This window comes from Capsicum annuum, chromosome 4, assembly GCF_002878395.1.
Source record: "Capsicum annuum cultivar UCD-10X-F1 chromosome 4, UCD10Xv1.1, whole genome shotgun sequence".
NCBI lineage: Eukaryota > Viridiplantae > Streptophyta > Magnoliopsida > Solanales > Solanaceae > Capsicum > Capsicum annuum.
Window position 1 is genome coordinate 225,265,069 of NC_061114.1, and position 13,631 is coordinate 225,278,699.

At 36.6% G+C, this 13,631-nt stretch overlaps 3 protein-coding genes across 3 annotated transcripts; 2 read left to right on the forward strand and 1 right to left on the reverse strand.

Moving 5' to 3' along the window:
• Nucleotides 1-215: 215 nt before the first annotated feature.
• On the reverse strand, nucleotides 216-7,636 carry LOC107867065 (DNA damage-binding protein 1-like). Its single transcript, XM_016713175.2, has 19 exons — nucleotides 7,529-7,636; nucleotides 7,010-7,058; nucleotides 6,273-6,332; nucleotides 6,114-6,205; nucleotides 5,860-5,908; nucleotides 5,661-5,723; nucleotides 5,513-5,562; nucleotides 5,178-5,253; nucleotides 4,833-5,066; nucleotides 4,591-4,688; nucleotides 4,355-4,463; nucleotides 3,940-4,137; nucleotides 3,613-3,855; nucleotides 2,777-2,881; nucleotides 2,399-2,686; nucleotides 2,046-2,323; nucleotides 1,360-1,705; nucleotides 998-1,288; nucleotides 216-913 (listed from the first exon to the last, which is right to left on the reverse strand). Exons 1-19 carry the CDS (start codon nucleotides 7,630-7,632, stop codon nucleotides 320-322), a joined length of 3,327 nt encoding a protein of 1,108 aa, XP_016568661.2. The 5' UTR covers nucleotides 7,633-7,636; the 3' UTR covers nucleotides 216-319.
• Nucleotides 7,637-9,711: 2,075 nt separating this feature from the next.
• Nucleotides 9,712-10,698, forward strand: LOC124898100. The gene has a single exon (XM_047411724.1). The coding sequence runs from the start codon at nucleotides 9,712-9,714 to the stop codon at nucleotides 10,696-10,698; it is 987 nt and encodes a 328-aa protein (XP_047267680.1).
• Nucleotides 10,699-11,936: 1,238 nt separating this feature from the next.
• LOC124898101 (uncharacterized mitochondrial protein AtMg00810-like) lies at nucleotides 11,937-13,473 on the forward strand. The gene is made up of 4 exons (XM_047411725.1): nucleotides 11,937-12,140; nucleotides 12,219-12,330; nucleotides 12,456-12,568; nucleotides 12,718-13,473. Exons 1-4 carry the CDS (start codon nucleotides 11,937-11,939, stop codon nucleotides 13,471-13,473), a joined length of 1,185 nt encoding a protein of 394 aa, XP_047267681.1.
• Nucleotides 13,474-13,631: the final 158 nt, after the last annotated feature.

Below are 13,631 nucleotides of genomic sequence, written 5' to 3' on the forward strand. Positions count from 1 at the left end.
ATTCTTTATTGCTGTTGAGGATTCTCTTGAGAGGTTCTTGACCTCTTTATTTATAGGAGAAAACTAATCTTGAGTTTTTAACTTTTTTCATAAATAGATAATCACTCTATATGGTAATTTTTTATAAATAGACATTCACTATATATGGTAAAGCATACATTTGCAATTACATCTATTTTTTACTTTTTAGTAAGAAAGTTTAACTTAATTCTAAGGATGAATATTGCTTAAGAGTATATCAAAGGACCGGTGGTGAAGTTGAGACAGCTGATTTTGAAATCCAGTAACAATAATGCTTCAAGTGTATGTAATACAATGATCAAAAGGAATGCAATGTGGTTAACTCTTCAACTACCTTTACTAAATCCCCAAATGTAACTTCCATTTCTTGAGCAATCTCTTCCTTCTGATTCTTGCTAAGATTCAGGAATGATTCAATCAAATCTCCGTCGACAAAGTTTGTAGTATCTATAGTTCTCCGCCGCTGCCAGCACCAGCATGTCCTCCATTGCTCGTTGCTCAATTCACCCACACCCTTTATCACTTTTCTCAACTTACTTTGCAGTGTTTCCAAGAAACTATACTTCTCCTGAGGAAGTGAGGCAATGACCCCTATAACACCATTCATAGTGCAAAAGATGACAGTGGGTATCATTTCTGAATCTTGTGACAATGTGACAAGCGGACCTTGCCGAAACCTAGTAACAAATTCGCCAAGGTAGAATGTACCAGCCACCTCGAGGTGTTTGTGTTGCTCATCTGCTGTACTCTCACTATGTTTAGTGAACGTGAACAGGTCTAAGTCGGTTCGAGCACCAAGGTAAATGTCATCGCTCAGGATCTCAACAGCTGACATCCAATTCGTAGCAGAGTGATAGGCTAGCTGCTCTATAACATACTCCTCCTTGTCTTGCTAAACATGAAGGATATAGTGAATGTCAGCAACTCGTAAAATAAGATAGAATTAGGCAAAACCACACATAGTTACAATGAATACCTTGCAAATAAGGAGAGAAATGGACATCATTATATCACCAACAACAATAAAATCACCACGTGTTTGAACAAAAAGAGACAGCACACGACCTTGGTATAAACATTCTGGCTGCAATTTGCGGCCTCGGCCAAACTCACAGGATGCCCACTTGTACAAATGAATATTCTGATTGATCGCGGCAAGTAGTTTCCCATTGAAGGCATTCAGTGAGTAGACAGCACCATTAGTTTCTATCTGTGCAATTAGTTGGAATTCTCCATCAAGTACAACTTGTAAAACTAATATCCGGCCCTGCAGTTAGTCATGAATTAAACAACGATTTAAACCTTACAATTGGAGAAACTTCAATCAATTTGACTTACCTTGGTCAATTCATTTTGGTTCGGCATCACATAAGCAGTCCCAACACAATAATACACATTATTATCGTCAGAAAATGAACAACTAAGTATGGAACAACCGTACTCAAATTGGTCAAAGATGTAAGTAGATTTCCTCTGAAATGTTTGATCATCAAATAGGCGGACAAGCTTGTCAGTTTGATTTCCACCTTCATAAGTAATACTGCATATAGCTATAGTCCGGGACTGCTCTTGATGACTGATGTAGCGCACATACTCCCCAAGGTGTTCTGAATGGATGATGTGAAGTTTTTGTTTTTCATCAATAGTGCAAATTGCTAACTGACCTTCTTTAGCGATTGCAAGCCTGTTGACAATGGAGAAATAGCTTATAAAACTGTTGAGCATAGAAAATGTAACACAGTTTAAAGATACTAAAACTAACAACAAAGAAGATACATATACTTCTAACACCATTTAATTGCCACAGATTGGAAGACGAAAAAAATAAAACCTAAATGGTAGCTTATCAACGATATATACAACATACTTCAATTATTCAACGTCAACACCAGTAATAGGTGCCTAAGCTAGCAAGTCAAGCTCACTAAGCACTTCAATCAAGAGATAGATCAAAATTTTCATAATCGCGATTAAAACTAAAGTCGCAATACTACCAATAATACAGAGAAAAAGGAACAACTTACATATTTGGAAAAGCTTCAACATTGTATGGGGATATATGAATAACACCTTCAATATTATTAACTTCATTATAAAGTATCTTGTTGTTATTGCTGTAGATAACCATTAGACTGTTTGAGGCAGCAACAACGCGTGTAGCTTCTTTAGATAAGAAAGTACAAAGTGTTATGGGTTGGTTCCCAATAGACACTTTTTTCCTGGCTGTCAACTCACCGGTACTCATGTTCAATTCAAAATGCATGAGATGCCCATCATTCAGGCCACACAGCAAGTAAGATCTCTGGAAAAAGGAAAATGTTAGACAAAAACACGGACTTTAGGCCTACAGTAATGTTACAAATATAAGAGGACATACCCCATCAAAGGAACATATGAGAACAGAACGAGGAAGTGAATCTACCCCGCCTAAATTCTCCTTTCCAATGAAATCCAACTTAGGAAGTGAATATATGTTGATACTATTGTCTTCCCACATTCCAACTGCTGCAAATATACTAGAGTTTGCTTTCGTAGCAATTGGGTTTATGTCCAAGCACGAAACATCACCACCCAACTTGATACTTGCCATTTTCTTTAAAACACCATTACCAATTGTTAGGCATACCAGAAGCTGATGGCCACCCACAGTAGTAGCCAACAGTATCTGTAAAAGGAAAAAATAGCTGCATTTGAGCTAAACGGTAGAAGAGTGGAGTGACAATAATAAAGCCACGTACAAATGCAAGAGGTGAACCTGAGTGGCTTTCGCAGTTGCAACAGTCAACGGGCCTGGAGCAAACCATTCGGTTTTCATATGTTTGGAGACAGAATTGACCAATCTTACAGAGTTTGGAGTAACCTGCACGACAATTTATGCGCAACTGTCCATTAAAAACAGATGTCATTCAATAGATTTCAGCCAGAAGTATGCTTGTCGGGGATGGTTGATAAAAATATTTTACCTTAAGCAATCAGTATACGGTCAGTACACACTATAGTCTACCAAAGAAATGGAAGATTACTACACAAATGAAGACAGAAAGAAGTCTGCCTCAAATTTAACTGTCTAAATGAAACCAATTAGAATACATTAGCCATAACTAGTCGCAGAAACTGACAAATGCCATCTTAAATATGACGGAGCAAAGCCAAACAACTTCTGTGTTTTTCCTCTCGTAAGAAAATCATAACAATGGAAAGATGTGATAAATCTTCGAGACTATTTGTTATTGCATCCGCATAACACAGCAGAATGAGTACCAACAAAAAGAAGCGGAGATAACTGAACTCGAGAGAAGGAAAGCAGTAATTTCACAATGTAACCAACATCCTACTCTCCGCTGGCTACTTAAAATTTAAAGATCTTAAGGCAAAGTACTCATCCATCCAAAAAGAAAAGGTTAGAGCATACCAATTCCATATAGACCTTAAAGTATATAAACCGGCAATCAGATCTATATTATTATTAAATCACAAACTTGATCAAATCATTCATCACTGATTATTCCATATTGTCCCGATCCACCCAGGAGCAGAAAGCCAAAACTAAACATGTCATCCTATTTACTTACATCTTGCACATACGCATACCTGTACAAGCTGATCATATACAGCCTGATGACAAAACAAGGTCTGGACATCAGAATTGAAACCCTCTATCAAGGCTTCAGCCAGCGATAATGAAGTAAAACCTTCTCTTGAAGTTTGATCCACCACAATTTGATAAAAACGCGTCACATCAATTAAACTAACAACCAAGAATGAATCATATGAATCATCAGTAGCTGAACGAAGAGACCACATTCCTTTGATCCCTCTTAGCTCCACAGACACCTACAAGTAGCATTGGCATATAAAGTGAGCTACTATAACAATTTGAGACATCCACTGAAAATTAACTTAGATGCATGTCAAGACCTCTTCATGTATTCCAATTTTATTCCGAGCAATACGAAGCGAGCCATCCTCATAGGCTCCGGAGCAAGTCACAACCTGACGTTGTCCTAGCTTCTCGCAGTCCACTATACAGAAGTCCGCAATTGGTCCCAAATTGTCATACCTATTTAGAATTTCCATAGGATAGCTTTCAGCACTCTGGAGACTGAACTTTATGAGCTGAATGTGAATTGAAAAACATTAATGGAATGGCATAAGTTGAAACATATATATCATTAATATACCTATCTCACCAAAATAAAGCGGACTATAATTCAATTCAGAGAGCCACATATAGAGAACAAGGCACATATTCTTTTTAAACCATGTACAAGATGAAACGAGCAATCATACTTATTCACATTAGTTTAAATTTTAACTCAACAGTTTAAAGTACCTGTGAATCTCCATAGCTCGAGCCAATATAGATAAAAGGGTCACATAGATATGAAATGGTTGATGCAATAGAAGTTTCTCCCAAATAATTGATTCTGACTCCAGTAACTCTGGAAAGAACGGAATATGTCTTTATTAAACATTTTATTCAGCAAGTAATCAAAGATCCAAACAAACATTTATCAACAACAACTCAGCAAAAGTAGAAATGACATAGTGCAGAAAAACCAGACTTACTTCTCCTTTTCATGAGTGATTGCTAGTAGGTGAAGACCCCCGTTATGATCCCCAAGCAAATATCGATGAGCATCAACTTGATCATACGCTGTTATAGTCTTGAATGAACAAACAAAATATTAGTAAGACAATATATCATTCAGAATTTATTTACAGCTTTCTTGATAACAGGTTTAAGAGGTTAATTCAGGTGAACTACGCTGGTTGTTTAAGAACACAAAAGCAAAATTAGTAAATTATACCTCTAAGCCATGTTCAATTGGGTAAGTAGCGTTAACAGCAGAAGCATTGCAGCAGTAAACAATCACATTTTCTCCAACAATAAGTACACCACATAGCAGCGGAGATACTTGTAATAGCAAATAAGCTCCATTATCAATATTATTCAGAGCCCAAATCTCTCTTTGTTCAATATTCGGGCCATTCTCCAAGGGAACCTCATATGCTTTGACATGTCGGGCATTTTTGTTATCCTCCTGAAAGTTAACAAGCATCACAATTAAGTAATTAAAATGAAAAAAACCATTTACCTAAATTAAAATGGTAAATTAAGCATCATTACTACATTATTATTTGAAGTCACACACCTTATATATAACAACAAATGTAGGCTTTTGACAACCATACAAGAATTTCATGTCCAAAGCTTCACAGCACTCATATCTAACAAAACCCACAAAATAATGAACTATCAGTCAAGAAGAACGGTCCCTTGATCAACATCATGAGTTCGAGGTGAAATACAGTCGGAACCACGACTGTTAAGCAATCCTCCTACATAAAGAGTAGGAAGTACTTCTTAGGAGCATAATTCACATAAAGAATCACCCCATGGAGACGTGTAGGTAGGTTGATACACGCTATGAGGTCACGTCAGGAGTATTTAAAGCCCTTCACCATATAAAGGTAAATCCGAGGATACCTGATGCTAAAAGCTTCCTTCAGCTTGCCTTCCTCGTCAAAGTGAATAAACTGTTGACAATGAAGCAGGTACCATAAATCTAATCCAGCAAACGTTAAACCCTATGAAACGGAGACCATTATAGTCTATTAGCTAGGAAGGACAGTACCTTAAACAGTGCATCATAGAGAAGCAGTGCAATCAATCTGCAGTCCGGGTCAATCGAACCAATCTAAAAAACATAGAAGGAAAGTGGTAACTAGGGTCTTGACACAGAGAGAATCTCATTGACAAAATGAGATATCAACTTTCATAATATCAGTTTGTTCATTTAAATTACAATAATATTTAAGGACGTTCAGGAATACCTGATAGGTATCCATGGGACGGCTTCGACCTGCCAGATTTCCGTTTGATCTACATATAAAAGAAGAGGACAAGTTTTAACTTTGTGAAGAAATTACCAATCAAAGAAAAAGTCTGCGTTAATGCACAATGAAATGGATACAAGCGAATTGTTTTTCAAGGATACAATAAAATGGATTCGAAGATGAAGTACACTACACCGATATTCAAGCATGCATGCAGCTATAAAGGACCAAATACAGTTATGCAGACTGACCTTGTGATAAATTCATATGCCTTGGCATCCCATTGAAGGACACAATATTCGTGTCGCTCAGTTGTGATGAAGAGAAGATCTTGCGTTTCACCCTGCCAAGGAATATAAACAATTCATATCGGACGAAATGAGCTACTCAATTGAAGGATGTCAACTTACATTAGGACGGAAAAGCTTAAGTGTTGCAATCCTCCCATATATCGGCACATCTAACAAAAGCTGCAGGTATATATACCCAAAGATCATATCATCAAGACTAAGAGAGGTGAAGAATAATAGTAACTAATACATATACGGAACATTAACAAATAAAAATACTAGGAGTACTTCCTAAGACTGAGCTTTCTATTATGACAGAAGTGAAAATATATTAGAATCTAGAACATGGTGCCATGTAACTGCATTACTGTTCCTAGCTTTTGTCATGCAACTCACTCTCAGCTGGTGCAACAACTTGATTTCGGAATTCTAAATCAACGAATCAAGCTCTCTGTTTGCAAGAAACAAGTAACTGTTCACTGACAAACTAATGGCGTGTTGATGATTTGGCAGAGTGGCATGACAATACAAGAATAGCAATGTGTTCAACAGTGACCAGACACCAAAATTATTCATATTTTTGTCCTCTTCTTCCAAACAAACAGAGAGCTCTTATTATTAACCTTCAATACTGGATAAGGTACCGTTGATATATTAAAAGGGCATCCCGGTGGACTAAAGCTCCCGCTATGCGGGGTCCAGAGAAGGACCAAACCACAAGCATTTATTGTAGTAGCTAGTCTTACCTTGCATTTCGGCGTGAGGCCATTTCCACGGCTTGGATTGTACCGTTGAAATTTTACAACTTCAAAAACATATATAGAGACAAGATGTGCAAGGAAAAAGAATTTGTTCACCTCTAATCCATCGCTAGTTACTAAATGAATCTCGATTCGTGTACATTTCCTTGTAAAAATCAAAAACAAGAAAAGGGTTAACATTTAGAGATCACTTTTCACACAAAAATGAATTACTAAAGAAAAGAATAACCATAAAAAAAATTCAACGATCATATTAACTTAAGATTATAAAAATAAAAACCTTATATATATTTGAAAAATGTTGTAGTTACTCCTCCTTTTTTAACAAATCGACCCAGAAGAAGGTATCAAGGACAACTGGTTTTATTACGTAACAACTCCATGATGTTCATATTGATCTATTATGCAGTCTCTGTATCTGGCATTGGGTAGATCTCATACAATAACTGTCCTAGCTCTATCATATTTTTTGTTTCATTTATTTGGTGATCGCAGAGTTCAATGTGTACTCCATCCAGAATAATTTCATTTTTTAATTATTCAACCATTTCATTTTACCAAATTAATCAATGCTAGCCCGATTGTAAGAAACTGAATGAAAAAAAAAATACATACGCAATGATGAGATTGAGCTGTGAAGGAGAAGTGAGATAGCCAGCACATGAATGTGTAACCGCCGTTGGCTTGTGAGCCGTAACCACGTAGTTCCATGCACTCATAACTAATTCCAATATTTATATCAAATTAATGTAATTTATTATGGTTAAATGATATAATGAAGTATATGTTACTTAATTATGATTAAGTAAAATAAACTTTACATTTGAACACTTGGCATGCTGACTTGGTGTAAACAATCGATGCGGATAAGTTTTTTTAGCTTGTTGGAGTTGGGACAAGTTACTCCCTATAGTCTAAAATAAATATAATTAGGACATAAATTGTAATTTACTTTTCATATTTACCCTTTTAGATATTATCAAATTATTCTTAAGATATCAATCACATCAAAATAAAGTCAATTAAATCTCTTTTTCAACATGTCTTTTGAATAATGAATAATTCGCTTATTTTGGACATTAAAAAGTAGCTCAAAATTTTATTGTAAATACATCTCCTATATCTATATTTTATTTACTAAAAATTTTAGTATCTTATCACAGACAAATTCACTAGTTTGTTAATTAAAGAACATGGGAGCTAAAAGTAGAGTTAGATAGTCTTGTCTAATCATCATGGGAGCTATTTCACATAACTTCAAATCGAATTTGTATATATTCACGATAATAGTTTTTCATCAGTTAAACATGTGCTTTAATTAACAACTTTTGATAGCTAAATGATCATCATTGAGATTAATAGCTAAGTGATCCAATTGAGTTAATATTGTTTACATTTGTAAATACATGAAATTGTAACTCGAAGGAAAATAATAACTAGTAACTAGAAGAAGAAAATACATGATAGTTTGTCAAGGAGTTTTTTTTAAGGTTAACGGGTGCCCGTTTACCCCTTCCTAATAGGATAGGTCTGCCCCTGCATAAAGGAAGAAGAGTTCTGGTTGAATGAACGGTAAAGGGCCAAAACTGCCCTCGAACTATTTAAATAGAGCAAATATACCTTCCATTTGTTTTTGGTCTCAAAACTGTTAGCAAATAAAAAGTACTCTTGTGCACCTACGTCATTCGGCTCGCGCGGAGAAGGTGGGGCTCATAGTCTTCCAGGCCTGCTCTGGGGACTTCTAGTACCGATATGAGTAGTGTGCGTGTCCGAATATGTTATCGCAGGGCCGGAAGGAGCGCACGCCGAGTTAGATAGAGCAAAGGAGGGTCCTGTCAAGTCGGTCCGCTAACGCCTTATCTTCCTATTTATAAGCCACAGCCTACTTTGACGTTTCCAATTTGCCATAGAGGAACTGCTTCCTGCATCTGCGACTGTTGCAGCTAAACTAACGGAGGAAGGAGGAGGGGAAGGGTGGCGGACATCAAATGGATTAGAGTTTTCAAAAAACTAGAAGAGGTTCAATTCCTCTTTGATGTGGTTAGGGCAAAAGATTGATATCAGAGAATAAATTCTAAGGTAAGACTGGTTTTTTCTTAGGTCATCGGGTAAAGTTTAATAGTTCCAAGCTAAACATACTAAATCAATTAGCTTATTACTATTGAAAAATTCAATTCATTTCTTCAAAATATTTCCTACTCATATTAGCTATCTACGATAAAAGTAGAAGCAAGGTCTCCGCTTTTTTCAAGGAAAGTCTCAGTGCGTAAAGAGTCCTCATACAAGAAAAAACCCAGTACCGTAGTCAACCAGGTGAGTAACGAACAGGCCGTAGGCAGAGGAGGCCCTTTTCCCAATCAAATTCTTTCCCCCTTAATCTGCATCCGAATATGGAGTAAGGATGAAATGAAATGAAGGAGTGGGGTAGTAAAGAAACTATGATGAAGTGTGTCAGCAAATAAAGTCCTATTTTCAGCTTTGTCCTAATCTTTAGGAGAGTAGTTTATCGTGAATTTATTTCCTATTTTTTAGGAGTTATCTTAGTTAGTCGTTTCAGTTTTTTGGTTTATTTTGTTACGTATTTTTGTCTATAAAATCAGCAGTCATAGACTATGAATAACAGTCAAGATAGTTTCATTAAATTCAGTGTGTTGACTCTATCTTTAACCTTTTACTTTCTGCATATACTTCTCTGTTTCGCATCAGCTTATAATGGTATCAGAGCAAGCGTGAGATCTTGCAGTGAAGAAGAAAAATACAGCAACAGCTAAACCTCTCTTCTCTATTCTATAACACTCATGGCATCAGATAGTAACTTCGTACAAGCAGCAATTTCTCGCTTTAATGATCACTATGACCATTGGAGCATGTTGATGGAGAATTTCTTACAGTCAAATGAGTATTGGCCAATTGTGGAGGACGACATCGATTCTCCGACAGTAGGCAAAATTTTGACGAATGCTCAAAAAATAGAGTTGGAAGTGAAAAAACTGAAAAATTTGAAAGCGAAGAATTATCTCTTTCAGGCTATCAATCGTCCCATCCTAGAAACTATTCTTTGCAAAGAAACTTCTAAAGATATTTGGGACTCCATGAAAAAGAAATATCAAGGCAGTGCTAGAGTGAAGCATGCACAACTTCAAGCCTTGAAAAGGGATTTCAAGACTCTGCAGATGAAGGAAGGAGAGGTTGTCATAAGTTATTGCGCTAGAACAATGGAGATCAGCAACAAAATACGATTTCATGGAGAGAAGATGAATGATGTCACAATTGTTGAGAAAATATTGCGCTCTTTGACACCAAAGTACGATTATGTAGTTTGCTCCATTGAGGAATCAAAAGATATAGATGAGTTATTGCTGGATGAATTACAAATCTCCCTATTGGTGCATGAACAGAAGATGAACCGCAGTTCAACTTCTAAGGAGCAGGCCTTAAAGGCTTCTACTTTTGTTCCTTCCAATTCTAGAGGAAAGGGTAGAGGTAGAGGTAGAGGAAGAGGGAGAGAAGATAGAGGAAATAGAGATGGCGGCAGAAATTTTAGAGCCAATAATGATGGCAAAGGTAGGGGGAAGAATTTTGACAAATCAAAAGTCGAATGCTATCGATGTCATAAATTTGGTCATTATCAATCTGAGTGCTACACTAGGCTGCCTAGTGACAAGGACAAGAAGTCAAATTCTGTTGAAAACAACGAAACCGAGACCCTGTTGATGGCAATAGACACAGAAGAAAACTCGTGCAAGATGTTTGGTATCTGGACACAGGCTGCAGTAATAACATGAGTGTGAGTAAGTTTTGTTTTTCCTCTTTAAATGAAGACTTTTGTTCTAAAGTTAGTTTTGGTGATTGCTCTACTATGGATGTAATAGGAAAAGGTGATATTAAAATTAATGCCAAGAATGGTTTTGAAGAAATAATATCAAATGTGCTTTATGTTCCTGCTTTAAAAAGCAACTTATTGAGTGTTGGACAATTGCAAGTAAAAGGATATTCTATTTTCATCGGGAAAGATGTTTGTAAGATTTATAGTCCTACTAGAAGAGCTATTGTTGCTGCGAAAATGAATTCAAAGAGGTTATTTCCCTTGAATATTGAGAGTATTCATTCTTGTTTAAAGTTGAAAGTAAAAAATCCCTCATGGATGTGGCATTTTAGATATGGTCACTTGGGTTTTGGTGGATTAAAAACTCTCCAACAGAAAAATATGGTGATAGGTCTTCCAGAAATCATCATCTCTTCCCAAGTTTGTGAAGAATGTGTTGTTGGCAAACAACATCGTTCTCAATTTCCAAAAGGGAAGTCGTGGAGAGCGAAGGGTACTTTGGAGCTGGTGCATTCAGATATCTGTGGCCCAATTAAACCAATTTCTAATGGAGGTAAAAGGTATTTCATTACCTTTACGGATGACTGTTCCCGAAAAACTTTGTTGTATTTTTTACAGGAAAAATCAGAAGCTTTTGGCGCATTTAAAAACTTCAAGGCTCACGTAGAAAATGAAACTGGAAGGGTCATAAAGACTCTTCGAACTGATCGTGGGGGCGAGTATTGCTCAAAACTCTTTGAAGACTTTTGTGAATTTAGTGGAATTACGAGAGAGCTCACCACTTCTTATACACCACAATAAAATGGTGTATCGGAGAGGAAGAATAGAACCATTCTCAATATGGTGCGGAGTTTGCTAGCCAAAGGAAAAATGGAAAAGACTTTCTAGCCAGAAGCGGTAAATTGGAGCATTCATGTGTTAAATAGAAGTCCAACATTTGTTGTTCAAAACATGACTCCTAAGGAGGCTTGGAGTAGAATAAAACCAACTGTGGACCACTTCCGAATTTTCGATTGAATTGCCTATGCGCATATTCCATACCAGAAGAGGAAGAATCTTGATGACAAAAGCGAAAAATGTATCTTTCTCGGTGTTAGTGAAACATCAAAGGCATATAAATTGCTTAATCCACTGACGAAGAAGATTGTAATATGCAGAGATGTTATTTTTGATGAAGAAAACACTTGAGATTGGAATATGCAGCAGTCTACTCCAATCATATTTGATACAGGAGCCAAAGAAGTAGATACAATACCCGAAAGTGCAGCGAATTCAACTCCTGCAGCTGCTGAAAGTTCACCAACTGCTGAAACTTTACCAACAGCTTTCGAAGAAACTGATGCAGTAGCTCAGTCTCTTCGTCGTGCTCGCAAAAATCCTGCATGGATGATGTACTATGAGGTAACAGGAATTAATGCAAATAATGATGTGGTTAACCATTTTGCATTGTTTGCAGACTGTGACCCGATTATTTTTTAGAGTGTTATTAGAGAAGAAAAATGGAGAAAGGCAATGGATGCTGAAATTAAAGCTATTAAAAGGAATGATACTTGGGAGCTTATTGATCTTCCTGATAAGCACAAAATTATTGGTACAAGTGGATCTATAAGACGAAACTGAAAGAAAATGGCAAAATCAACAAGTATAAGGCAGGATTGGTGGCTAAGGGGTACAAGCAAGAGTATGGTGTGGATTATACTGAATTTTTTGCTCCAGTTACAAAGCATGGCACTATTAGATTGCTAATTGCCTTGGCAGCACAAAATTTGTGGTTGATCTTCCAATTGGATGTCAAATCAGCTTTTCTACACGGATACTTGGAGGAAGAGGTATTTATCGAACAACCCCTGGTTATGTTAAGATTGGAAGTGAGCATAAAATCTATCAATTAAAGAAATCTCTTTATGGACTAAAACAAGCCCCACGGGCTTAGCATAGTCGCATTGAGGCTTATTTTCAGAAAATGGGTTTTCAAAAGTGTCCATATGAGCCTACATTTTTTGTGAAAATTGGGGAGGATGGAAGAATGCTCATTGCGTGTTTGTATGTAGATAATCTTATCTTCATTGGGAATAATAAAGGCATGTTTTCTGATTTCAAGAGGTCTATGATGAATGAATTTGAGATGTCTGATCTTGGTAAGATGCATTACTTTCTTGGTTTAGAAGTAGTGCAATCTAATGATGGCATATTTGTTTCCCAAAAGAAGTACGTGCAAAATTTTTTAAATAAGTTTAAGATGCAGAATTGCAATCCAACCAACATTCCAGTTGAGTTTGGCTTGAAACTAACCAAAGCTGGGAGCGGAAAGAAGATGGATAATACTTTTTACAAGCAAATTATGGGTAGCTTAATGTACCTAAATGCTACAAGACCAGACATCATGTATATTGTTAGTCTTGTAAGTAGATATATGGAGTGCCCAACTGAAATTCATCTCTTAGCTGCGAAGAGAATTCTTCGTTACTTACAAGGAACCAAGGATTTTGGAATTTTCTATAGGAAGGGAGAAAAGGTAGATTTGATTGGCTTTACTGATAGCGATTATGCAGGAGATCAAGATGGTAGAAAGAGCACTTCAGGTTATGTCTTTATGTTAGGCACAGAGGCTGTATCGTGGTCCTCCAAAAAGCAAACAGTCGTCACATTATCATGTACAGAAGCTGAATTTGTAACTGCTACAGCTTGTGTTTGTCAAGCTATTTGGCTTAGGAGAATCCTTAAAAAGCTGTAATTCAACATGGAAAGTGCTACTATAATATTTTGTGACAACAACTCTGCAATCAAGTTGTCAAAGAATCCTGTAAACCATGGAAAAAGCAAGCACATTGATGTGAAGTATTATTTCCTGTGAGATCTCAACAATGAAGGAACAATAGAGCTTCAGTATTG